The sequence below is a fragment of the Apodemus sylvaticus genome, chromosome 7, assembly GCF_947179515.1.
Source record: "Apodemus sylvaticus chromosome 7, mApoSyl1.1, whole genome shotgun sequence".
NCBI classification, from domain to species: domain Eukaryota; kingdom Metazoa; phylum Chordata; class Mammalia; order Rodentia; family Muridae; genus Apodemus; species Apodemus sylvaticus.
This window is the reverse complement of record NC_067478.1, coordinates 18440518-18467282: the sequence shown is the minus strand read 5'-3', so window position 1 is coordinate 18467282 and position 26765 is coordinate 18440518. Positions and strand designations below refer to the sequence as shown.

Sequence of the window (26765 nt, the reverse complement as noted above, 5' to 3'; positions counted from 1 at the left end):
TTGAGGTCACATACTTATCAATGTCCTTAGTTCTAATTCCCAGCACCAACAGAAAACAATCAGTGCCAATATCTGCAGCCTTTGTTGGCTTTGTTGGCTATTGTTCCCTGAAACAATAGCCAATGGCTTAAACTTCCACTTACTCTTCATACTCTCTGGGATGTTTTTCTCCAGATCTTAATGGATTTGTATCTACCCAGTCTTTACCAGGACTATACCCTCAGTGCTGGTCAGAAGGCTCACATTTGAGTGGCCAACATCGGGTGTCTCAGCAGGTCTGTCATATATTTCTGCTCCTCCACGGGCATCCACACTCCCACAATTTACCAACCAATCCTCAGTCACCACCATGGAATACGACAACGTGTATCTTCAATTGATACATTTTGCCATTTGACAGTTTTATGCATGTATATAATGTATTCTGAGTACTGTTCCATCCCACCCTCTCTCACATCCCCCACCCCTACCAGCCCACCCTCATCCCCACTTTATCCCTCCCAGATACCTTCCTGAACTCATACCTTTTGGTTTGGTTTTGTGATCCAGTTGGTTTGATCAATGTGTCTGACAATGGGTTTGTTAGATTTTGTAATTCAGCACCCATAACAAGCAGATGGGACAAGGAAACATCACTCCCAATTTATGGGGCAGATAAAGGGGGACTCAGAAAGTGTCCCCACCACCCTTCACCCCTGCTTCTCACCAAACTGACAAAGTCCTGGATGTGTGTAATTAAAGTGTGAGAGATTCTACAGAAGAGTTTGCAGCCAACAGGCCAAACATTATACTCCACACACATTCTAGCCTGTGATGTTGGTGCTAGAAGCCAGCAAGATCCTGTCCATGCCCACTGCTCCCATCCTGGGTGTGGCCAAAATGGAACATCTTCAATTTAGAGCCGAGTCTGGGGTCTGCAAACTATGGGAAGATAAAACAGTGTGCTGCTACACAGTGCCTGCCTGTCCCTGTGCTTGTCTTTCTTTTGCACAGATAGAGCCCGCACTTCTTCCTCCAGATGTTCAGAGACACTCCCAAGCACACCCACTGCAGCTGGCATTCAGGAAGTATGAATCCTAGCACCTCTGAAACCCAGAGTTTCACTTTTCACTTCGAGATATGTGCTATGTGCAAAGTAAGAGGAAATAGGGGAAAGGGAGAAATTGAGATTCAAGACTTTTAAAAATAAGGCCATCTGAAGATAATAGGCTGTCTACTGCTGAGGTTGTCTACAACTCTCTCCCTGTCTAGTTGAGAACTAGTCTAGCCCTTATTTAGAATCTATTTGGGATAGCCAAAGATCTGTCCCACTGTTACAGATAGCTGATCGACCTTTTGGAAAGCCACACACAAGTGCAGTAAAGAAGATAACTTGTTTTTATGGGATCCTAGTACTTCACACACACCTGTGCACTCACACATGGACCATTTACTAAGCATCTCCACTTTGTGCTGAAGAGTTGGTGAAAAACCAGAAGAGAAGTTTGCCTAAACTATACTAAGCATGTCTCTTGTCTCTTTGGAGAAATGCAACAAAGAAATTGTGTCATGTATGCCTTTCAAAATGCATTTCTGGACGAAAGGGGTGCTTTGTCTGTGCCATTCTTCAAGCCATCTGGTAACACTTAGTCTCTAACTTAACACCCACACCAGCTATCCTTCCGTGTAGACAATGGCGTAGGTGGTCTCCAGGCCCCGCCCCTTACTGAGGAGATAGTGACAGTGAGTAATTGCTAGTGCAGGGAAAATCATTTTTTGAGAATGTGGCCACTGGTAGGTTTCTCAGTCCCAGCACATGGCTCTATATCCATGCATATACACACATAGAACACTAACTGGAAAAAGAGTGTGTTGGGGGAATATGAGACATTAAGGTGGGGAATGGGGAGTAGACTTGATCTTATTTCAAGTCTACATGCAGGGGATTCTCAAAAATAAAGAAAGGGTTTTTAACAAAATTGGAAACCTTTTTTTTTCTTTTTGCCTTTTATGAGCATGTCTCAGACTATGAATATCTTGGTGTGATCTGGAAGCAGAGGGATCCAGACCTCACTGTCTGGAGGTTATAGTCCACAAGGGCACCCTCCTGAGCCCTTCAGACAGTGAGAGGAAGCTGCTTTACAAATCCTGGCTTCCGACAGTGAGCAACCCTTCTAAGCTCACACCATCCAACACATTATTTTTATGTCAATTATTTTTTAACAATCCAAATAATAACTTGGGAGTCAAACTGGTATAGAGTAGCATTTCCTCCCAAAGAATCAGTTAAGAAAGAATATATATGCCAATGAATTTCTCAGTATCTCGGTGGTCCAAATACTCACAGGGAGAACAGTCATTCTAACATTAGAGAAAACTACAGGCCAAGCAAAGACCAAGAACAATTCTCAAATTCATCTGGAATAACAAAAGACCCAGGATAGCTAAAACTATTCTCAATAGTAAAAGAACTTCTAGGGGAATCAGTATCCCCGCTTCAAGCAGTACTACAGAGCAATAGTGATAAAAACTGCATGGTTTTGGTACAGTGACAGGCAGGTAGATCAATAGAATAGAATTGAAGACCCAGAAATGAACTCAAACACCTATGGGCACTTGATCCTCGTCAAAGGAGCTGAAAACATCCAATGGAAAAAAGATAGCCTCTTCAACAAATGGTGCTGGCTCAACTGGCAGCTAGCATGAAGAAGAATGCAAATCAATCCATTCTTATCCTCTTGTACTAAGCTCAAGTCTAAGTGGAACAAGAACCTCCACATAAAACAAGACACACTGAAACTAATAGAAAAAAAACTGGGGAAGAGCCTTGAACACATAGGCACAGGGGAAAATTTCCTGAACAGAACCCCCAGTAGCCTATACCCTAACATCAAGAACTGACAAATGGGACCTCACAAAATTTCAAAGTTTCTGTAAAGCAAAGGTTACAGTCAATAGGACAAAATGGCAACCAATAAACTGGGAAAAGTTCTTAACCAATCCTACATCTGACAGAAGGCTAATATCTAGTATATACAAAGAACTCAAGAAGGTAGACTCCAGAAAACCAAATAATCCTATTAAAAATGGGGCACAAAGCTAAACAAAGAATTTTCACCTGAGGAATATCGAATGGCTGAGAAGCACCTAAAGAAATGTTCAAATCCTTAATCATCAGGGAAATGCATATCAAAACAACCCCGAGATTTCACCTCACACCAGTCAGATTGGCTAAGATAAAGAACTCAGGAGACAGCAAGTACTGGAGAGGTTGTAGAGAGAGAGGAACACTCCTCCACTGCTGGTCAAAGCTGATAAAATCACTCTGGAAATCAGTCTAGCAGTTCCTCAGAAAACTGGGCATAATACTATTGGAGGACTCTGCTATACCACTCCTGGGCATATACTCACAGGATTCTCTAGCATGCAATAAGGACACATGCATTCATAGCAGCCCTATTTATAATATCCAGAAGCTGGAAAGAACCCAGATGTCCCTCAAGGGGAGGAATGGATACCGAAAATGTGGTATATACACACAATGGAGTATTATAAAGCCATTAAAAACAATGAATTCATGAAATGCTTAGGCAAATGGATGGAACTGGAGAATATCATCCTGAGTGAGGTAACCCAATCACAAGAGAACACTCATGGTATAGTGGATATTAGCCTAGAAGCTTGGAATACCCAAGACACAATTCACATATCAAATGATGCCCAAGAAGGAGGAAGAACAAAGTATGGATACTCTAGTCCTCCTTAGAAGGAAGAACAAAATACCCACAGAAGGAGATACAGAGACAAAGTGTGGAGCAGAGTCTGAAAGCAAGACCACCCAGAGACTACCCTACCTAGGAATCTATCCCATACACAATTACAAAACCCAGACACTATTGTGGATGCCCACAAGTGCTTGCTGACAGGAGCCAGATATGGCTGTCACCTGGGAGGCTCTGCTAGTGCATGACAAATACAGGGGGAATTTATCAACCAGTCATTGAACTGAGCACAGGGTTCCCAATGGATGAGATAGAAAAAGGACCAAAGGAGTTGAAGGCGTTTGCAGCACAATAGGATGAATAACAATATGAGTCACCCAGTATTCCCAGAGCTCCCAGGGACAAAACCATCAACCAAAGAGTATACTTGGAGTTACCAATGGCCCCAGACACATCAGCAGCAGAGGATGATCTTGTTGGACACCAAATTGGGGAGAGGCCCTTGGTCCTGGAAAGATTTGATACTGTAGTGTAGAGGAATACCAGCACAGGGAAGCAGGGGTGGATTGGTTGGGGAAGGGGAGATGGCTTACTGGATTTTCAGGGGAGGGGGACCAGGAAAGGGGACAACATTTGAAGTGTAAATAAAGAATATACCTAATAAAAATAAAAAGAGAACATGAACTATATATAATTCATGCATGTTAACTGTCCCTTGAGACAGATCTCATCTTGGAGAAGCCCACAGTTTTCTGGGATCTAGTGCAAGCAATACTTTAGGGGAAATTTCATAGCATTGAACACACAAAAGAGCTAAACTCAGGTGGGTAGCTGTTTGGTATCAGTTGAAAGATTTACAGTGAGCAGATCCAATCCACAGGCCTCTATAGCTTGGTGGAAGAAACAGCACTCATTGGTTATTCTTTGTGTGCAAGACTCTCTCTCTCTCTCTCTCTCTCTCTCTCTCTCTCTCTCTCTCTCTGTGTGTGTGTGTGTGTGTGTGTGTGTGTTTGTGCACGTCCATGTGTTCATTTTCTTTTAGAATCCAAATGTCACCTTTAGCATCCTTCTTCAGGACCTGCCCACCTTGTTTTTAGATAGGGTCTCTCACTGGCTTTGAACCTGCCAAAGAGGCTATACTGCCTTGTATGGGAGCCTTAGTAAAATCTCACACCAGGATCACCAGTATTTAACCACACCCAACTGCTTTTGATAGGTTCAGGGGATGCAGCTCAAGTCCTCATCTTACATATCAAATATTTTACCAATTGAGCTATCTTTATCAACCCAGTCCATTTGATACTCTTGTGATTAAGGTATTGCTTAGGACTTTGCTTATTCATTTATTTTCATTTACTTTATGCTTGTGTGTATGTGCTTTCATGTGTATGGGTACATACATGTACAGACGTGCGTGCACATGTGTAGCTCAGAGCACAACTTTGGGTGGCATCCTCAGGAAATCTGTCCACATCTTTTGAAACACAGTCTCCACTAGTCTGGAGCTCACCAAGCAGGCTAGACTAGCTGTAGAGTTCCAGGGCTCCTCCCTTTCCCACCTCTGCAGCACTGGGATTACAAGTATTGGCCACCACATCTGGCATGTGTGTGCATGTGTCCAGTGTACGCGTGAGCGTGCGCGCGCGCGCGTGTGTGTGTGTGCATGTGTCCAGTGTGTGTGTGTCTGAGCCAGTCTCTTCCATCTAGCTTTCTCAGCATCTCAGCTGCATCCTCCTTCCACATCAGCAGACCCACATTTCACAAATCAAACTACCCATGGGCTGCCAGTTCTTATGGTCCCCAAATTACAGGGTAGAACAGACTCTTAACACTCAATTAATTTGCCAATTAGATTTATGAATATTTAAAACACAAATTCAATATGTCAATACAGTAATAACAGAGCCAATCAAGTATAGTAAAAGTTTTATCCTAATTTCTAACCTTTAGGCAAATTTACATCTGATTCCATTTCAGTACATGCATTCCTGTCCTCTCCTGTCTCCTCCTCTCTCTTTGGGCCTCTCCTCTGACCTCCCAACCCTTAGCTCCACCTCTTCTTTCCTATCCAATCACTGGCCTTGAAAGGATAGAAAATAATACAGCCTAACTCTAATGACCCCAAGAAGTCAGAAGTTTAAAATGCTATCTCGCTTTGTTAGAAACTAGGTAAAAGGTCACATTCCAGAGCCCACCCTTTGTTTAGACCTAGCAGAAAGGCCTTGAATAGGTGATCCTGGCCCCACAAGGTAACTGTAAATGGGCTAAGCTTATCTTGCTTCTGTAAACTGCTTACACCATTACCCCTATGCAGGAGTTCACGCAGCTATAGACATTCAAGAAAATAGGAAACTAATTGGTCCACTGAGTGTGGGCTCTGATAATTTAAACTGATTGGCCTAAAAACTATGGAGTGGTACAAATCAATTGGCTTGCATGTCGTGGGCTCTCCATGCTAAGAAATGATTGGTTTGTGATTCACAGGCTTTGTCATAAACTTATAAAAGCTGTTGCAATTCGGCACCCCATGGTCCACAGTCCTCTAGCCCTGTGTGGTGTATGGCTGTGGAACCCAGAATTCTGGAATAAAGAAACCCTCAAGTTATTGCATCGAGACTGTTTTTCTCGAGTGATTTGGGTGTCGCCTTCTGGAGCGTGGGATGCTGGGGCACCCTTGGGTTTTTGGGGTCTTACAGCCTCTCACTGCATCAATGTCATGGGATAGGAAACGTCTTGGAACAGAACAAGCCAGGGGGACACTTGGATGGCAGGCAGCCTCTGTCTATTAGCCATACACTCCCCATCTCTGTACCTCTGTCTTGAAGTTGACCATGACTAGATGGCCTTCTTGGGGATTTTCTGCTTGACTTCAAACTTAAATAGTTACTGAAAATTAATGAAAGAAGTATTTTTATAATCAGTTAGGGATCAACTTACGTAGAATGGCCACTGGAAAGGGCAAGCAGCAGGTGAGAGAAGAGGGCCTCCAGCCCTCTTTCTATTACACAGGGTACAGTTTAACAAGTGTTCCACAGTATCAAAGGAGAACACAATGCACCCAGGAATCTGTCTATGTCCACAGAGGGAAGAACCAGGCTGCAAACACCCACATTCTTCTCCAGCTATTTCTGTGAGGCTTCTTAGCACACACACACACACACACACACACACACACACACACACATACACAGTCTTGTTTCAAGCTGTTCAAAGCAACAACTGGCTGGCAGCCTTCAGGCCTCGCTTGCACTGGACTCACTCCTAACCTGTATGCTCCAGTCAGGGACTGGTACCTACTGTGTTCTAAACTCAGTCACATGTGCCAATGTGGGGCAACCCTACGCCTATATTCAGATATACCCTACACCAAGACTCAACATGATAATGGGAAGCCATGGAGAAGACGTGAGGATCTGAGCTGGGCAGAGATAGACCACCTTGCTTTTTGAGACACCCCAGATTCAGTGGCTTTTCTGCTAGGGACCAGGCCTTCTTGAGATTATACCACAGCCTAGCCATTCCTACTTCCTCCCTGCACCTATGAGTAAATCCAGAGAGACAGCATTCCCAGGAATGGATCTTTGTGTGAGCTATCTCAGCCCTTGCACTCCCTACTCCTGCCTACTACAGAGCTAGAAAATTATCCATTAAACAAGAGAGATCAGTCTGAACTAGCTTACACACAAGGCCATTGTCAGCAGCTTCCAGTCTAAAAAGATAACTGGCCTTACAAAGATTTGGGTGAACTGTAGTGGGGAAAATCGATATAGAGGTTAGATTTTCAACTTGTTCATTCCATAACAAGTCAATGTGCTATAGAATGGAAGCAAAACAGACAGAAGCCAGAGGATGAGATCTTCATAACACCCAGGAATCTAAGCTTTGAATGACCACAGGCATGGGCTAAGGGTCGGACTGAAGTTGCTTACACATGAAATAGTAGGGATCAGCTGTATGTGCAAAACCTTGCCTTCATAGGAAAGGTTGCCATTCCTGAGCAGGGGAAATAGACACAGCATGTATGTCAGGCAGCAGGGCATTAATGTGCCCATCCCCTTGGAATAGAGGGGCCTATGCTCTGAATTTCAGGGGTACTGGTACCACTCACAGGCATATGGCACCCATTTCTGATCTCTGCATGTGTGTGTGTGTGTGTGTGTGTTCACACTTGTGTTGTCCTTGGCTGCCATCTCTCAGGTGCATTCACCATTCTGTCAAAGACCATCTCTCCTGTAACTCATCAAATCTTCTTGGCTTGTTGGCCAATAAGCCCTGTGGATCCTCCCATGTTGGCTTCTCCAGCTCAGGGATTACAAGAATATGATACCATGCTCACCTTTTAAAGCAAAATAAAACAAGCAAACAAACAAAACAAAAAACCAAAACTGTGGGTTCCCTACCAAGTTGAACTCTCCAGCCTCCATTTTTTCCAGCCTTTTTAACCACATTTGCAATTGTTTAAGTTGTCTGTGGTATATCTATAACACACCGGCTCACACTCAACAAACTCAAGAAAATATTAATTAATCCATTCCAGCCCTTAATATAATGGACAAGGAGAGCTGAGAGGCTCTTGGAAGGGTCTCTTAAGCCACACATACATACTTTAACACTGCCTCTCTTTGAAGAAGGAGCCCTGGTTTGTCAGTTACCACGCCTTATATATACACTTTGCTGTTTCAATATTGAGGTGCTAGTTTCAATCACTTGTCTTCCTTCAGAGCTGCACCATGACACCTACCTGCCTTTTATTAAAGAACAGGAATGCTGAGGTGTATCTACCATCTTTCAAATCAGATTTGAAAACTCAATGAAAAGAACCACAGCTTCATCTGTTTCTCAACTGAAGTGTGATTTTAGCCAGGAAGACAGAATTGGTTCTACTCCTAAGGAAATGCTGAAATACCAAGTTCTTTACAGGGGGGCAGGGGGGGGGGCAAGAGAACGAGTACTTGGGGCCTGAACAAATGAGATATTACCAAAATCTGTACTGACACAGAGAAAGAAGCAGGTAGACAGGATGGAATTTAAGAGCAGAACAGTCAGTCCTAGCTGCCTATTTCACAATGACATAGTTCCACTAGCACTCTCCTGTATAGAGCCATTGGAGTGTCATGCCACCTGGTACGAACTTGACTTTGATCAAGGTGAACTTCCTCTCCCAGTCTTTGTTGAGTGGGGGAATTCCTGTTGCTGCCATGATCCTGCTCCACCTAGGGTAGAGCGCTCAGAGTGAAGGTGAAGTTCATTGTTCCTCTAGGTCTAAGAATTCCTGAATTAAGAATTCCTACCCAGATGCCTGAGTAGTGGAGCCAATGCCCAACGAACAGCCAGACCAATTTCCCGGAACACCTCCTGGAATTTGGGGAAGGGTCTTGCCCTGCTTATATATATATTGAGACCTCCATTAAACTTGGGGCCTTGATCAGCAATTGGGTTGTCCTGGCCTCCGTTCTTTTTGCCACCCCCCCCCCCATCTTCCCCAGCTTCTCTTCCAGGGACCCAGCTCACTGTAGCTTCGGGCAGTTACACTCTCTGTCCACCAGTTAAGTGGGGTTGCCATGCATCAATGATGACCAGGTTGGTGTGAACAGACTCTAGAAGGGGCTTCCAGGTACATAAAATTCCTGTGGAAATAACAAGGCTCCCTGGAATTCCTGAAGGACCTGGACTTCTGCCCCACCTAGCCTTGCTCCCATCTCCCCTTGGGCATGCTTACCAGCACTGGGTTTTAACCAGATTTAACCAGATTTTCAGGACATCTTACTATGTAGCCTGGCCACTCCTGAGACAGTGGGAAAGTTTTAGAATTTTTGAAAATACCACCTCATTATTGTCAAAACAAGGTGGCCTGCCCACTTCATATGTATGAGGCAAGAGCAGCATGAGATAGCAGGTGTCTGGCTTAGCGCACTCCCTGCACAGAGGAAAGTGTCCAGAGCTAGCCCTGCACAGAGGAAAGTGTCCAGAGCTAGTCCTGCACAGAGGAAAGTGTCCAGAGTTAGCCCTGCACAGAGGAAAGTGTCCAGAGCTAGCCCTCCTTCGCCTCCCGGTGCAGCAGCAGCCTTGGTATAGCTCAGAGCCTGAACTGACACCAGTACAAACCTCGTGTCCTTCTTGGGGAAAACATTCTCTTAACAAGTGTACTGCTCAACCATGATGCGTATAAGCTGTTGCCACTGTGCCACGAGCTATGCATCAAGCTACTGAGAAGGACAGTGAAGGCCATGGGCTTCTCACCTACAGTGCAACCTTCTTCTGTTAAGGTCTTCTTAAGATTGAAAGTGAAGGAACAATTTTTACCACACGCAAGTCAGCTACTGAAGACTGAGCCAATTACTGCATTTGACCTCAGTGTTGCTTCTGGAACCTTCTCGTGCCTTCTGCAGCCTCTAAAGAGTTGACTTCAGCCCTCTCTGCCAAAGCTGTTTCTGACCTTGGTAAGATATCTCAAATGGTTGACAGGCAAATTCAACAATGAAACATGCTGAAATTTATTCATAGTCTCTCCCTACCTCTCTCTCCTTTCTTCTCTCACAGGTGCACCCCCACCCATACAGCACTCAGCAGACATAAGACCTGCTGCCATCTGGCGACGACTCACAAGAGGAAGAGGGCCCAGCATGGGGCACTGGAAAGTGCACACATTATACCAGCTATGCTTGCATCCAGTCAACACACCAGAGCACCAGGCAGCCTCTCATCTTCAACAGAGATTATGTATGAGGGGCTGCGGAGATGGCCCAATCAGGGAAGTGCTTGCTCTGTAAACATGAAGAACTGGATTCCAATCCCAAGCTACTTGCAAACCCACTGTTGGGGGGGGGGTCAGAGACAAGATGATCCCCAGAGCTTGCTGGCCATCCAGTCAAGCCATACTGGTGAGCTCCAGATTCAGGAAGAGACCTTGTCTCAAAAAAAAAAAAAAAAAAAAAAAAAAAAAAGCAAGGAAGGTGGTCTGTCTCTGCCCAGCTCAGATCCTTCGGTCTTCCATGGCTTCCTATTATCAGGTTGAGTCTTGGTAGGGCAGATCTAATCCCCAGAAATCTCACTTGATTATGACAGTGGAAACTGCTTCTTTCATGCCTAGGCACTAAGCCCTCTTGGTGGTTTGAATAAGAACGGCCCCCATAGACTCAAGTGTTTGAATGCTTGGCCCACTGGGAATGGCTCTGTTAGGAGGTGTGCTCTTGTTAGAGGAAGTGTGTCACTATGGGAATGGGCTTTGAGGTCTTCTTATATGCTCAAGCTATGCCCAGTGTGGCACACAAGTCTCCTGCTGCCTGTGAATGGAGATGTAGAACTCACAACTCCTTTCCTAGAACCATGTCTGTCTGTGTGCCACCATGCTTCTCACCATGACAACAGTGGACTAAACCTCCAAAACTATAAGCCAGTACAAATGAAATGTTTTCCTTTGTAAGAGTTGCCATGGTGATGGTATCTCTTCACAACAATGAAACCCTAATGAAGATAGTTCTCTCAACAACCATAAGAATCTGGCAAATATCTAGCAGTAAAACCAGAAGTTTAGCCTCAGAATTCTCTAGGTGGCAAGTCCCTTCGACAGAACACTCTCGGGACTAGACACTTTAGTCATGAATGCTATCGAGAAGCCAGGGACTAATTCAAAACCTGCCTCTCCTTATGATTATTTAAAGGGGGGTGTGATAAAGGAACTCAGAAACACAGGATCTAACACAGCCAAATTCTTCAACTAGGTCCACATTCACAATCCTAGTCACACTCACAGTCTATGGTGTAATGGTACTTCTAGCTATGTGACATTTTAGAAAAGGAAATACAGACACAGAAGACAGATGGGGGCTTCCAGGCACAAGGTATGATGAGTGTAACCTGCACAGAGGCACCGTTAGAGAATTTAGGAGAAGGCCGAACTGTTTCGTAATCTTGATTGTGCTGTCAAAACTGATGAAGCCATGTACTTAGAAGTGTGAACGGCGCAGGGCATGGTGGCACACGCCTGTCCCAGCACTTGGGGGGCAGAAGCAGGCGGATTTCTGAGTTTGAGGCCAGCCTGGTCTACAGAGTGAGTTCCAGGACAGCCAGGACCACACAGAGAAACCCTGTCTCGAAAAACCAAAAAAAAAAAAAAAAAAAAAAAAAAGAAGTGTGAATGGCAATGAGATTCTATACTTCACATAAATAAAAGTGATGCTATTGCCAAACCTCAGAACCATATGTTAAAGGGGCGGTAGGTTTCACTGTATATCAATTATACATTTTTCGTATTAGAATAAATGCAAAACAAGTATACTTTTAAGTCCTAAATTTTCATATCACCATGAACATAATTTATGTGTCATTTGGCTTTTATTATGACTTGTCATTAGTGGTAAATGCCTCCTCAGGGTGAAGGTCTCAGGTCAATGTTTCTTCAACTTCGATGTGGCATGATTTTCCAGTTTGATACAAGGCAAGTTTTGATTCAGGAGTGGCAATGCCAGACGGCCTGAATTTGTCACAAGCTTCCAGCTGATTCTGCCTCTGTTATAAGGTCTGAGACACTAATGAGACTATTAGATGCGGAAGCTGCGTCTATGAGAACTGTCTGTTCAGATGGAATGGGTCTCACTTCTTGCCTTAGCCTGTGTGAGTCAAAGGAGCCTTCTGTTGGTGACAGTGACACTCTTCTTAGAGATGATCACTGACCAGCTGTCAATCTATAGGGTACACTTTCTCACTTCCAAACATAGCCTAGACCCAGGCTGGGACTGATACTAGCTTATGGCGATAAAAAGGGTCTTCTCAACAAACATTTAGAAACCTGCCTCTAGTACAGAGGGCTTAGGAGGCTCCTGAAGACCCAGAGGATCTCCCTCACCCATCCATCTAACCATCCACAGATGCATGCATCCATCCATAAATAGCAATATCCTTGGATATACTTGTTCAGCAAAATGACATCCATACTGGCTTCTTGTTATTCTCGAAACATTCCAATGTCTTTGTGGATATCAGTTAACAAATGTGGAAATCTAAGTACTGCCTATCCCAACACAGAACACTCATTTTGGATTGGTCTCTCCTACAGGAATAAGAAGTGCTCATGGTAGGAAGTGAGGTGTTGGAGGATGAAAAATGGTTGGGTTATATAGCCAATAACTTCCTGATTATATAATCAGGAATATATATCAGAATATATTTTATATATACATGCATATATATATATATCAGAACTAGCATTGATGCTTTTTTTAAGCTAAAGAAATAATAAAGCTATATGTGCCTTTACAAATAGCTTCTTCACCAACAGATACCCTCAGGTTAAAAACATCTCTCATCAGACTAAACCCTGACAACACTTCATGTACTGAGCTTGAGGTTTTCCAATAGGAAGCAAATGCACGTGTATCAGGAGCATAGAGGAAGCCAGGGTGAATAACACCCTGAGACAGTGTGCTGCTGATAGGGCACAGCCGTGCCAAGGACCCTATCTGACCGGTGGGCGGATGGCAAAGCTTCACTCTGAGGGTGAGGATCATGAAATGGCAGAACCTTCCTTGGAGACCCAGGATGGGTGTTTACAGTGTGTCTAGAAAATGTCCATTATAGCGGTCTCCTCTAGGATGTCTGTGGCCTGAAGACTGTTCCCTACTGTGACTGCTTCTACCTACATTACCTAAACCCATCTACTTGATCCAACTGTATACCATAAGCACTGACTCTTTTTTTTTTTTTAAATCTGAGTGTAAACCCAAGCCTTCTTGTTCAGCTCTATGCAGTAATCTGCCTCTCTGTTCAAAATTATATAAGAAACATGCCGGGCAGCTAAGGCACTGCAGTTTCTCCATCAGAGAGCCTGGACAACCAGATCATTATCATGTCTGTGTGTCTGTGTGTCTGTCTTTTCTTTATTCCCTTGGGCTTCTAGTCAGGTCCATCCCTGGAGCTGGGCCGAACATGGCAATAAGTGATGTTTAATGCATTTTCATCTTATTCTGAGGTACCTTAAAGACAAGTCTATGGAGAAATGGTCCTTTGCAGATGAGAAGTCTAAATCACAAAGATGTTGTGCAACTTTTCCAAGGAAAGGGGCTAGTCATTGCTGTTATAGTTTGATTTTGCTGTTGTGATTTAACACTCTGACCTAAGGCAGCTTAGGAGAGTAAATGGTTTATTTGGCTTAAATATCTAAGCCAAAGTCCATTATGGAGAAAGTCGGGATAGGAACTCAATATGAACTTGAAATAGAAACCATGGACAATGCTGCCTGCTGCTTTGCCCTGGCACTCCCCGCTCATGCTTAGCCAACTTTCTTAGACACTCCAGTTCTACCTGCTCTGGGAATGGCGCCGCCCATAGTGGGATGGGACTTCTTACTACATCAAATAACAAGGCAATGTCCTGCAGGCTAATCTGGTCCAGCCATCCTCAACTGGGACTCAAATAGACAACAAATCTAACTAGAAGAGGAGGTAAACAAGATTAGCAATCCAATCCACAGGTCCCCTCGCCTTTCCTGGACTACAGTGCTAGCGCTGACTCTGTGCTGAACGCTGAATATGCTGACTCACTCAGACCCAGGATCCCACTTCTGAGAAGACTTAAATGTTGACAGTGTCATCCTGTGTGTTCTGCTCCTCAGCTTCCTCAGAGAGCTTTGCATTCTCACAATAGATGATGACATCACCATGGGCCTTTAGAGGGACCAGTGATCCAGCGGGAAGCATGCTGTCTAGGTGTGAGCCTGGATCTTGCCTAGGACAGTGGCAGGGAAAGTCAGTTGAGTTTTGAACATCTAGAATTTGAGGTGTTTAATGAGCATAAAACAGAAAATGTTGAGGACCATGTTAGTTCATATAAATTCACTGAAAATGTTAATGGATAAATTTATAATAAATAAATAGAAGTTACAATAAATCTTCAAGGCAACAAGGAAGAATTGATGAAATGCAGAAAAAACAAAATTGGCCATGAGTTGATGATCACTGAGGTTGATAAGTCTTGGTAAAGGGATTATTTATACTGGATGCCTTTTATACAGTCTTCAATTTTCCAGAATTAAAATGTTTACATTTCACATGGGCACATGGAATTGAGTATATAGGATGCTGCCAAAATGTCTAGCCTGGGTCAAATAATAAGGAAACAAAAGACAAATGAGAAACATCTTACAAAACTGTCATATATTTTCAAAATAGCAGGGTCACAAGGACAAAGAATGACTGAAGAACAGCTCCGTCATAAATGTCAGGCATGACAGCTAAATGCCATGTGTGATCCTGGCCTGTGTCCAGATCAACAGCAAGCCATGAGCTGGAGGACAACGGCTCAGTGGATAAAGGCACTCGCTGTGTAGCCTGGTGGCCGGAGTTTGACTCCCCAGTACCAGGAATAAAGCTGGATGTGGTGGCACATCTGTAACCCCAGCACCCTATAGAGAGATAGGACGCAGAGATAGGAGAAACATCTGGAAGCTAGCAGGACAAAGCTTGAGTACAAAGCTTGGCAGAAACAAAAAGCTCCTATCTCAACAATGTGGAAGACAAGGACTGAATTCTGAACGTTGTCCCCTGACCTTCACAGACAAAGGTGGCACCTGTAGACCCGTGCTCACAAAGAATTTTTGTATGCACATGTGCACACGTGCACGTGCACACACCATATTTATATTACATATACTATATACATAATATATATACACACATGCATACACACACACACACATATATATATATATTTATGTATTTTTCCATTAACAGCCTACTTCTTTCTTTTAAGGAACATGTGTCTATCTCAAGAGCATACCCTCTGTCTTAGTCAGGGTTTCTATTCCTGTACAAACATCATGACCAAGAAGCAAGTTGGAGAGGAAAGGGTTTATTGAGCTTACACTTCCACATTGCAGTTCATCACTAAAGGAAGTCAGGACTGGAACTCAAGCAGGTCAGGAAGCAGGAGCTGATGCAGAGGTCATGGAGGGATGTTTCTTACTGGCTTGCTTCCCCTGGCTTGCTCAGCCTGCTCTCTTATAGAACCCAAGAATACCAGCCCAGAGGTAGTACCACCCACAAGGGGCCCTCCCCACTTGATCACTAATTGAGAAAATGCCCCACAGCTGGATCATGGAGGCACTTCCCCAACTGAAGCTCCTTTCTCTGTGATAACTCCAGCCTGTGTCAAGTTGACACACACAACCAGCCAGTATACCCTCCAAACCCTTCTGCACATTAATCTCCATCCTGAGTCAAGGGTTCAGTTTTGACTCTTAAAATAACTTCCTAGAGCCAGTATGGTGGCCCATGTCTATAATCTCATCACTAAGGAGATGGAAACAGGGGGATAGTGAGTTTCAGGCCAACCTGGGATATGAAGCGAGACCATGCCTCAACAACGATGATGATGATGATGATGACGATGACGATGACGACGACAACAACAACAACAACAAAAGCAAAGAAAGAAACCCACTCAGCAAAGGTCTTAGAAAACTCCCTATTTTAGTAAAACCAAGAACTTGACTGGATTGGCTGATGGCAGCCTCTCCTTGGTTCGCTTCACTTCTCCAAATCCCACTCCTCCGTGAAAGTCAGGGCACAGTTCCACTCCTCTCAGCCGCCTGCCTCCTTTCACCTTGGCCACTGAGGTATGGCTTTTACCCATTGCCTTGTGTCACATGACCCCCGTGTTGCCATCCAGCCTTTTACTTGCAGCCTGGAACTTTATAAACACTGTCTTCTCTCTGGGGACAGGTGACATTGCTTGCTCTTCTCTGAGTTCTCATAACTGACACCTGCACAGTGAGCGTGCACATCACTGTGCAGAGGACAGCAGGGCCCCCTCACAGCATCTGCAGAAGACACACAGCTCTGCAGCATCAGCTCTGTCTGTCTCTGTTTGTCTGTTTCTCTCTTTCCTTCCCTCCTTTTTTCTAGAATGGTATAGGGCTTTTTGGCATGGATTATAAGGGGACCATAGTTCTTTTTTCCTTATCCCAAAAGATCAACCCCATCTAAGAAAGAGAAAACTGACGTGTACTGGTTCTCATTAAAAAGCAAAAAAATTTGTCATATTTAGTCAAGAAATAAAGAAGACAAGGTCCCAGCACAGAGAAGGCAAAGTGTACACAAAGTCCCACCTTTAACCAAGAAGCTGTTTGCAATCAGTATCTGCTGGGAAAGGGAAAATCAGTGTCTCCAATGGATGTCACTGGGCATATGAACCACAATCCAGGGCAGGCCCCATGCCCAGGAGTAGCTGACCACCACAAAACAGATTCTCTCTATGTCTCTCTCTCTCCTTTTGATTTTATTTTGGTATTTTAGTTCCTTTTGACTTATTTTTATGTTTTCTGACAGAGAGAAAGAGAGAGAGAGAGAGAGAGAAAGAGAGAGAGAGAGCACTTGAAGTTGGGAGAAAAAAAGGACATAATCAAAATACACTGTAAACAACAACAGAAACTAAAGAAAAACAACTCACCAGTAATAAAATAACTAGAATGTTCTTAGGTCAGATCAATTTGGAAAAGCCTCTTTGACTTCAATAATTTAAAGCATTTTATATTGTTCTAGGTAATAGGATGTTGTGCACACTGCAAAAGTAATGAAGTCTTAAATAGAAACAAACAAACAAAAAAAAAAAAACCCCTCATGGCCACACCAATGTTCAGGAGGAAAACAAGCCAGTCACTGTTCTTCTCTTTAGAGCTCTTCAACTGAGAGATTATCAATCTTTCTGCTACTTCTTCCTCATCAGGAGAGATGGAGGAAGGAAGAGATGTGAAAATGAGCCCTGTGTCTTCCTCCTCCACTTCCAGGGACTCACCTGTTGTCATAGTAACTGTGTTACCCTGTGAGCATCCTGACATAGGCAGAACTCACAATGAGCATCTAAGCATTCCCACAGTGTTCCTTCTGGAAATAATCTTCAGTGATGTGTTTCTTTCAAACAATGGCCAGTGTATTGCAAGGACAATTCATAAGCAGTCCAACTGGGACACAATTCTCCCTCTCCTTCTCTAACTATCCATTTAGATGATAGGAACTGTCTGAGATGGAGTCAGAAGAACAGTCCACAGGCAACCTCTATAGCCTCTCACGTTTGTGCATCCTGTGAGTTAGGAATTGTCTTTATAATTTAGTGGTTGAAAAAAATAAACTCACTGGCAGAGCTCTTGCCCTAACATGCTCAGGCCCTGGATTTAATCATCAGTACCATAAAAAGGAAAAAGAAATCAAACAAAGAAAAGAATCTCTGAGGGGCCTGAAAATTATACAAAATTAACATTTCAGCCTCAAAATGATATTGTTTGGAATTACAGCCATGTATGGTTATTAACACACTGCCCATGTTGCTTTTGTGTTATACTACAAGGGCTGATGAATTGTAACAGAAACTGTAGGCATACAAAACCTCAAACATTTCCTACATGGCCCATGGGCTCTGACCACAGACATGGATATATTGGGGCAGCTAGACCAGGAGGTGGAACATTTCTTCCTTGTCACAGAATCTGTCCCAGATGCTTAGGATGGAGACCCAGGCCTTTCTGGTCAGCATTCTTGGCCCCATCTAAGACTATGTATACTTGTGCTGTGGAGGCCATTGAAATAGCATCTGTTTGAGTGCTGTGTTCCCCCAAAATACACAGTGAAAATTATTTCCAATGCCACCATTTGAAGAACTAGGGCTGTTTGGGATCCTATCAGGTTATAGAATTCAACTGTCATGCGGGCTGATAAAATGGTTGGAGGGAGCTGGCTAGGACCCCTCCCCCCTTTTCCCCATTCTGTCCCTTCTGCCACGTGAGTACACTGCCCTTGAGGGGCCACCTGGAAAGCAGAAGTGGACTCTTCACCAAACACTAAACATGCTAGTATCTATCCTTCATAATAAGTGATATGTTTATAAATTACTCAGTTTCAGGTACTTTTCTATAGAAACACCAAAAAAAAAAAAAAAAAAAAAAAAAAAAAAAAAAAGAGGTCTACAATAAAATTTGTTTCCTCGAAGTGTCTTGTAGCAAATACCTAAACATGTAGATGTGGCTTAGGGACCGCACAACAGGTAGAGGCTAGACTGTAAAGTGCTATTCTGATGAAGGACAAGAAGAATTAAGCCGGAGAGCGCCTCGGGCTGCTCAGAGCTTGTCTAAGTGGTCATGAACAAGAATACCAACCAATCCAGAAGGAAGCCAGCACTAGGATCTGGAGGAAAAGCTGTCCTCGCCATAAAATGGCAAAACGCTTGGCTGGATCCTGCCCATGTCCAAGCTCATTAGAAGGAAGAAATTTTGCTGATGATGAACAGACATATTTGGAAGAAGAAATCTCTAGACAAAGCGCACAGACGGTGGCATGCTTCCTCATGACTGCTTACAGGAAAATGTAAGAAAAGAAAAGTGAGTTTATAATGACATTTCTCAGCGTGATCGTGTAAACAACACAAAAGCATGTTTGGGAAAGAATACAAATTGTATATTCAAACAAGTGGTAAGGTTTGTTTGAATACAACAAAGCTGACTATTACTCACGACATGGAAGGTTAGTCCCCAAGGCACCATAGAGTTCCTCCAAGGTATGTCCCCACCACAGAGTCCAGGGCCTCGAGGGCCTAACAGTTTCCTAGGAGAAGCCCCAGAACTCATGCAACTTCAGGCTCACTGCCTAGTACTAACTCAAGTTTCTGATTCACGTATTTGGACACAGTGTTTCTTGACTCAGAAACCTAGCTGTAGCTTAGACCACTGCTCTGGTAGGAACACGGTGTAACCTCTGGCAGGGACTGTACAATGCTAACTCTTCAGGAAAACAGAGTATATAAGATCTGTGGAGAAGAGACATGGCTACCCCTACCTCGATTCAGCATGTACTGGAGAGCCTAGAAGCCCAGGCAGAGAATTGTCTCAGGGGTAGGATTACTATAGATGGCTCCTGATAAAGCAGTAGGTCATAGAACCGTGGGACTAAGGCTACTCCCATAGAGTTACCAGCATGTGAAGCCAGCCTGGGAAAGACGGACATGAGACCCAGCTTCTGAGAGTAGCATGGGGCTTGCCATCCCGCTGTGCCTTAAAGATGGGATATGGAGCTATAGATTATTCTTAAACCTCGAGACTTACTTTTATGGGACTGAGAAAACAGTTCAACTAGCGAGTAAGATTACCTTTGGAGCATGAAGACCTTAAAGCCCAGCACTGGGGAGGTGGAAACAGGGAGATTCTGGGACTCACTGACCAAGGAGCTTAACCCAAACAGTGAGCTGCAGGCCAGTGATACCCACCTCAAAAAAAAAAAAAATACAGTAGATGGGGCTTGAGGAACACACATATATATACACACACACACTATTACTTTTTAGTTTGTTGGGTATGAGGTTTACTTGGGGCCGGTCACCCTATGTTCTTTGGTGTTCCTTCTTTTGGGAAAGTCTATCCCAGGCCTGTTGCTCACTGCTTTGCAAGCACTTAACACCTCTGCTTTCCCAGTGCCACAGCTGGAGGGGATTGTGCCTTAGGAGTCCCTCCTGGTAAGTGAGATTAATAAGGTCTTTATAACGGTGTTCCTCATAGTGCCTCTGCCTTTCTGCCAATCACCGTGAGAGAATGAAGTGACCAGGTATCCTCTTGGAAGTAGAGATGTCCAGTTATCACCAGACAAGGAACTTCTGCCACCATGATCTTTGTCTTCCCAATCCCCACAGTTAGGAGAAACGGCTTTCTACTGTTTATAAATCACCCAGTTATCAGGCACTTAGTTATAACACCTAAGGGGACTAAGACAAGGTCTCGTGATCCATCAAAGGGCTGGTTGGTGCTCTAGCACCGCCTCGAGGCAGGCAGCAGGCTACTCACTCCTTCATGTGCTTCATCTTGGTCCTAGCCACTGCACTGTTGAAAACCGTTGGTCCATGAGACATATCCGCCACGGCATTGGTAATGGTCTTTGTGTCTGAAAAAAAAAAATCAATGCATATCCCTTATTGACTTCATCAGCCTTCCTATACACCCAAGGTGACATTCAAGGGCATCAGAGAAGAAAAGCTAATCCAACCTTGCCAAGGTGATGCTACATTAATTAGAGATGAATTCAATTATCACATGCACATTAACAAGATTTATTCCAAATGACATGCGTTGTTTTATGGTTTTGAGATGCACAAAGATTTCAACCATGAAACCTCTCTCAGAAAAGACTGTTTAAAACAGTATTGGTATTTTAAAGAGGAGTCTTTACATTAGAAAACCATACTGATCTATAGAATCAAAATTCTGGGGAGCTCTGGGCCAGTTTCTCCTGACAGGTGTGATATCCCATTAACTAACAGGGATATCTGCTGAGGAGAGCACCTCTCCCAGCATCTCAGGCCCACACTTGGTCCTTAGCTCATGTAAAGAAAAGCTGCGCGCTGGCGGGTGTGTCCAGCAGCATGGAGGAGAAGGTCAGAGCTGAGGTGACAAGCTACTGAGGAAAGGAGACCTAGCATGGACTCTGCTGGGACACTTCTTCCTCAGAGACCCCAGAGGCCCTTACAGAACACTTTGGAATTGGGAGACCCTGGGACAGTATGACTTCCCATTAAGAAACTGAACCCAGGAACTGGAGGGATGGCTTTGGGGTTAAAGATCACTAGCTGCTCTTACAGAGAACTAAGCTCAATTCCCAGCACCCACATGGCGACCTACAACAGTGTGTAACTCCAGTTCCAGGGAATCAAACACCCTCTTTTGGCTTCTGTGGGCACACAGGCATGAAAGTGGTGTACAAACATCCATGTAGGCAAAATGACCAGACACATTAATACATACATACATACATACATACATACATATATACATACAAGTTAAGAAGCTGAACCAGGGTCACTGGTGAGGGCTCTGTGCCTCCTCGGAGTGGGGCGCCACAGTCAGCGCCCCCCTTTCCCTTCATGGAGCTGGGGGAGAAGCACTTTCCTTGGGACCATCTCCATGATGCTGCTTACCCATTGGTAAAGCTATGTGTGTGCATACTCAGTTATCAGCTACATCCATGTAAAGACCCAAGCTGTGAGATTCCTGCACTTTCCTCGGAGAATCACATAAATATGGCTGATTCAGGGGCCACTAAAGGAAGCAAGAAACAACTGCTGCCTTATACAGTAGCAAAACTATTCTCCTTCATATTTTAAAATGTAAAAAGAAAATTAAATGCAAATTCTAGTTTCTTTCCACATACATCTTCTTTTTGGGGAGACCCTGGGGCATGGGCTCTGCTCTGAACGTCTTGTTTTTATAGATTTTTGTTGAGATGACATTTATCTAGCATAACTTCTTGAGGCTCTGCTCTTTCCTCAGGGTAGATCCTGGGTACGGAATTACTGGATCTCTAGGCATGAACTTTCGAAGGGGGCACATCCAAAGTAGTGAACCAGCCTCTCTGTCCTCCTGGTACCTGACCTTGTGGCTTCCTGTTACAGACACAAGTGATGACAGCTGACTGTTGCCCCTCTCTTCTTCCTATGCCCCAGCAGCTTCCTGTCTCCTCCCATCTTCCCACTAGCCCTAGACAGGACAGACTCTCCTCCCTAGGCAAAGCTTGGAATAAGAAAGACGAAGACTTGCGGGTGGGGTTCACTTCACACATGTACGTCTTACGTGAACCTGAAAAGTCAAACGTATCACAAGTATGTTCCAGGTGAGATTAAAAAAAATCACTTCTGCCAAGACTGAGAGGTAAGCCGCTTTCCCTCTCTGGGAGAAGGCTGGCAAGTCCTGAAGGCTTATGTAGCTAAAGGTCAAAGCAATCTCCAGCAGTGCTAGGGGTTATTTCAAGCTGACCACTCCTGGCATTGCTGGGAAAGATGTTAGCCCTCAAGTCCGGAGGGAGAGAAGAAGGTAAAGAGACTTCAGGCTACAGGGCTGGCAAAGCCTGTGCCCATGAATAACTCCTTCTCCGTGCTTCTCACTGGGCAGCCTTTCCAGCCTCTCCAAACCACTGACAGGAACAGTGGTGGCTTTATGTCAAATAGAAAGATGACACATTTAACAATCATGGCAGAAAGAATCTTCCAAGTAGTTACTGAATCCCAAATGCTAATTTGATGTGACTTGCCCCAGTGCTCCTGTTTAGAATTCAGATTTATATAAAAAATAGGTCTGGAAGAGGTTTGGGGGATTCATGTTTCTAGTAAGGATATTCTGGTCACAAGAGTGCAGTGAATAATAGCAAGGTTCTCAGACCAAGCTACAAGGTGTAGGTCTGGTGTGATGGGCAACAAAGACTCCATCAGAAAGCCAGCTAGAACAGATTTCTTCCTTCTCCAGCCCCCTCCCCTGGGCTGATTGTGGTACCCAACTTATTATGTTTCCTATTAAATTTTAATTCCTCTACTCCCTGACTTTGCCCTACCCATACCCAAGCCCTCTGAAGATGGTGACAGTGACCACAGGGCTGGGTTCAGGGAGTGGGTGGTGGCAGACCTATCTTCCTAGACGGTGAAATAGGAAGAGACGGCGCCTAAGCAAGACTTTGAAGACTCTGCCATGTTTCATGGCCCCATCATTTCTCACACACAAAACACACATCTCAAGAGAAAATGTCATTAAACCCTAAATATGTGACTCCCATGTAAACCTGGGATCCCATGTAGCTACATGATACACTAGGACACATGAGTGTATGGGCATATGTGCATACACACAGTCACACACACAGACACACAGACATACACAGACACACACACATACAGACACACACGAGAAAGAGAGAGAGAGAGAGAGAGAGAGAGAGAGAGAACCCCTAATCCTGAAGTTCTTTCTTAAAGGTTTTAAAAACTGGGTGAAACTTTATTTCTATGCTGTTAAATTAATTTTCACCTGACAGATTTCAAGAACAGTTTCGTGCATATAGAAAATAGCGCATGTGAAGGCATACACAAGTGTCAGATGCAGATGCAATGTCAATAACCTCTTAGGAGAGCTCTAACCTGAACCTCCTCCTTCCTTCAGACTTCCTTTGCTTTGGTTTTCCCTGCATCATTTTCCTGAAGTGTAAGGTTTGTGTAGGATACATATGATGCTGTGCGGCACCGGGGATGTGGAACAGCATAATGAAGGTCCTGGCAAACACCCCCACAGGGACGGCCCCTGCCCTTCCGGCTCCACCCACCAGTCACTTAGCCTCAGGTTACCTCCACATCCTCAGTTTCCTAATTTCAGATTTAAGTGACTCCACTAGCTGAGCGCCTCCCCTCAAGTCTGTGAACAGGTGTAGGACTTCAGTACCGGACACACGGAGATTATTACAGAAGGGACTGCATTAGGGCAGATAATGAGCTGTAGCTGGAACCAGGTGAATAGGGACAAATGGCCAGAGCTAACGAGTGCCCTGAGCATTACCTGATTGTAGGGGAAAGCACCAAGGAGACTCAATGCTTTCCTCTGGAAATACAAAATGTTGAGGCTTGTGACACCTGACACACCCTGTGGAGCTGTTTTGACAGTTAGCTGCAAACACAAAGATAGGGTGAGGCTGGAGCCTGCAGAGGCTGTGCTTGCAAAGCTCTGCTCCTAACAAGATTATCAGGATTCCTCCCACCCTGGAGTGGCTCTCCCACTGGGGCTATCTTCCCTGTAGAGGTGACAGCTTGCTGGCACTCATGGTTTACAGAAGAGAGATACTCCCTTCTTCCTTCTGAGATTTTTCCTTTACCCATTTGGGATCGAGGTACCAAAACAGAAGCCTGAGCTTGGAGGACTAAACATCTTGCCATGTGGGCAGCGAAGAGCTGATGTGGGCACTGCAGGCATGGGTATTTTGGAGGAGACCTTACGCAGGAATCCTTGCAGACACTGCCTTTGGTGTTCGGGTCTCTTAGGACACTTGCACAGACATTCCCTTAACCCTTTCTGATTTCTCTTAAGTTCCCAAGGCATATCTAGAAATTAGCAGTTGCTTGACAGGCATCAGCTCTGTCGAGATGACTGTAAATCCATGTCCTCCTCATGACCCTTATTTCTTTTTCTCTTTGGAATGGGAAATGATGGAATATTCATAGACTTTTTCCCCCTGGAGACAGGCAACCACCATTTCAGAATTTGTAGGCCGTACAATCTCTGTCATACTGATCCAACTCTCCTGTCCTCAGTCATAGGTACAGGCACTAGCTTAAACATGGCTATGTTCTAGGGAAATTTTACTTGCAAGAACAGGCAGTGAGCTCGGTTTGGCCTGCTGGCTACAGTGTGCTGACCCCTGACCACTGACCCCAGTGATAGAAGAATCACCATGGCTGTGTGCTGGTGGTGGCTGTAGAATGCTTCAGGACAAACTCTTCATGTTCCCAATGGGGAGACTGAGGTAAGGAGAAACTGTGAGACTTGCCCAAGTTGCAGAGTCAGAAGTGCAAAGAATCTGAGCTTGAACCACAACTGTCTGGTGTCTCAAGAGAGAACTCCTTCTAATACACCATATAAGAGATATGACAAATTAAACAAAATCAGATTATCTGACAAGGACCCACCTCCGAAGGCTGAAATGTGGGTGATATGTTTTTATCTCCCACCTCACTTCTGCCCTCCCTGGTCACAAGCCAATAACTTATTTCAAGACAGCCCATGTATCAGCAGGGGGCCCCACAAAAGCTGTTTCCCTCTGCTGAGAGGATTAGCTGACTCAACCTTTGGGAGTATTTTTTTTCCTTGAGCTTTTCCTTTGCTGGTGGTGAATTTAGGGAAGCAATCGAATTGCCTAAAGTTGGCAAAGTAGGCTACTGCCCGACTTTGCTATGTCACTCCAACACCCCAATGAGGGAATGCATTATTCAGATCTACGTTCAAGTAGAGAAGGATGTGCTACCTCAGTTGTAGACAGCACCCAATGGTGGTCCTTTCTAGAACAGCACAGAGCTGCCTCACTCACGCTGTGCCCTCCCAGGTGGCCCACGGTTAATGACTGGTCATGGTAGAAGCTGAGAGCTGGTCCTGAAGTTTTTGAGGACAAGTGGGGTTCTGGAGCTCCCCCTGAGTTTGGAGATGGCTTGTCAGGGTTGCAGCACTGCTAAGCTTCCCCTCTGCCTAATCCTGTGTCCCTTGCTCTTGCGGCACCAAGGATCAAGGACACTTACATAGAAATATCCATCCTAGTCCACCTTGTATAGAAGCCAGCCCCCTAAGCAATGCACGTTGGGTGAGGCAGGGGAGTCTCGGGGGATGGAGATGGCTGTCTTGGAACTCCTTGAATACATGGTAAAAGCAAGAGTGGGAAGGGTGGTGTGTCCATGCCCAGCGTCCTGCACCCATCCCAGCTCTCACGGAGATGATGCGGACTGACACAGAATAGATGTCATCTCATAAGGAAGTCAGGGGCAGCCCTGGGGCAGTAACTGTGTCAAAGCCAAGCCACAGTAGGAGCCTGGGAACAGAGCCAACAGAGGGGGAAGGGAAACGATGACCCAGGTGACAACCTCTGGTGCCTTCTACAAGCAGCACCTGGGATACGATGGATGAGTGTGTGAGTGGGGTCCTGACTCTGTGACTCGGTTTCTACATCTATGCAAATAAAGCTATCTATTAGAATTGAGCAGAGGTCTCTCTGTGTGCATACATGTGTGTACATCATTGTTGGTAAAGGCCAAAGAAAAATTTACACTGCCTCCCTCATCCCTAGGGCACCTGCACCTGGGATCGTCTCAAAAACAAATAGCACCCCTGTGTCTATAGCAACATCAAGTTGCTGGGAGGGAAAGTAGGTCAGCCTGGAAAAGTAAACTCCTCTCTTACCTCAGAGGGGTGATGGGAAGAACCAGAAGGCAGAAAATGGGTAAGCTGTCTAGTCCTTACGTAGCTGCTTCCCACTTCAAACTTTCAACTGAATCTTATAGAAGAGTACAGGACTAGGTTAGGGCTTTGGAAGTCTCCATTTCCCTTTCAATATGCTAGAAGTGACTTCTATGAGCAGCCTGCATCAATAAAAAGAGAAGGGGAGATATGTGGTTTTGGATGAATGCGCTGTAATCACCTGTGGGTAATACTCAGGGGGAGATGGGAGGAAGCCTACCGGTGACCTCTCCACCAGACAACGGCTAGTGGGGGGGGGGCTCAGTTTTCTATTCTGCCAACGTGGA

The 26765-nt window shown here is 44.7% G+C and overlaps 1 protein-coding gene across 1 annotated transcript in view; it reads right to left on the bottom strand.

Moving 5' to 3' along the window:
* Positions 1-26765, bottom strand: part of Nek11 (NIMA related kinase 11) — a 246892-nt gene that overhangs the window by 21230 nt on the left and 198897 nt on the right. Inside the window, exon 15 of the mRNA XM_052187461.1 lies at positions 20518-20614. Coding sequence (XP_052043421.1) covers positions 20518-20614 — 97 coding nt within the window. The remainder of the gene's footprint in view (positions 1-20517; positions 20615-26765) is intronic.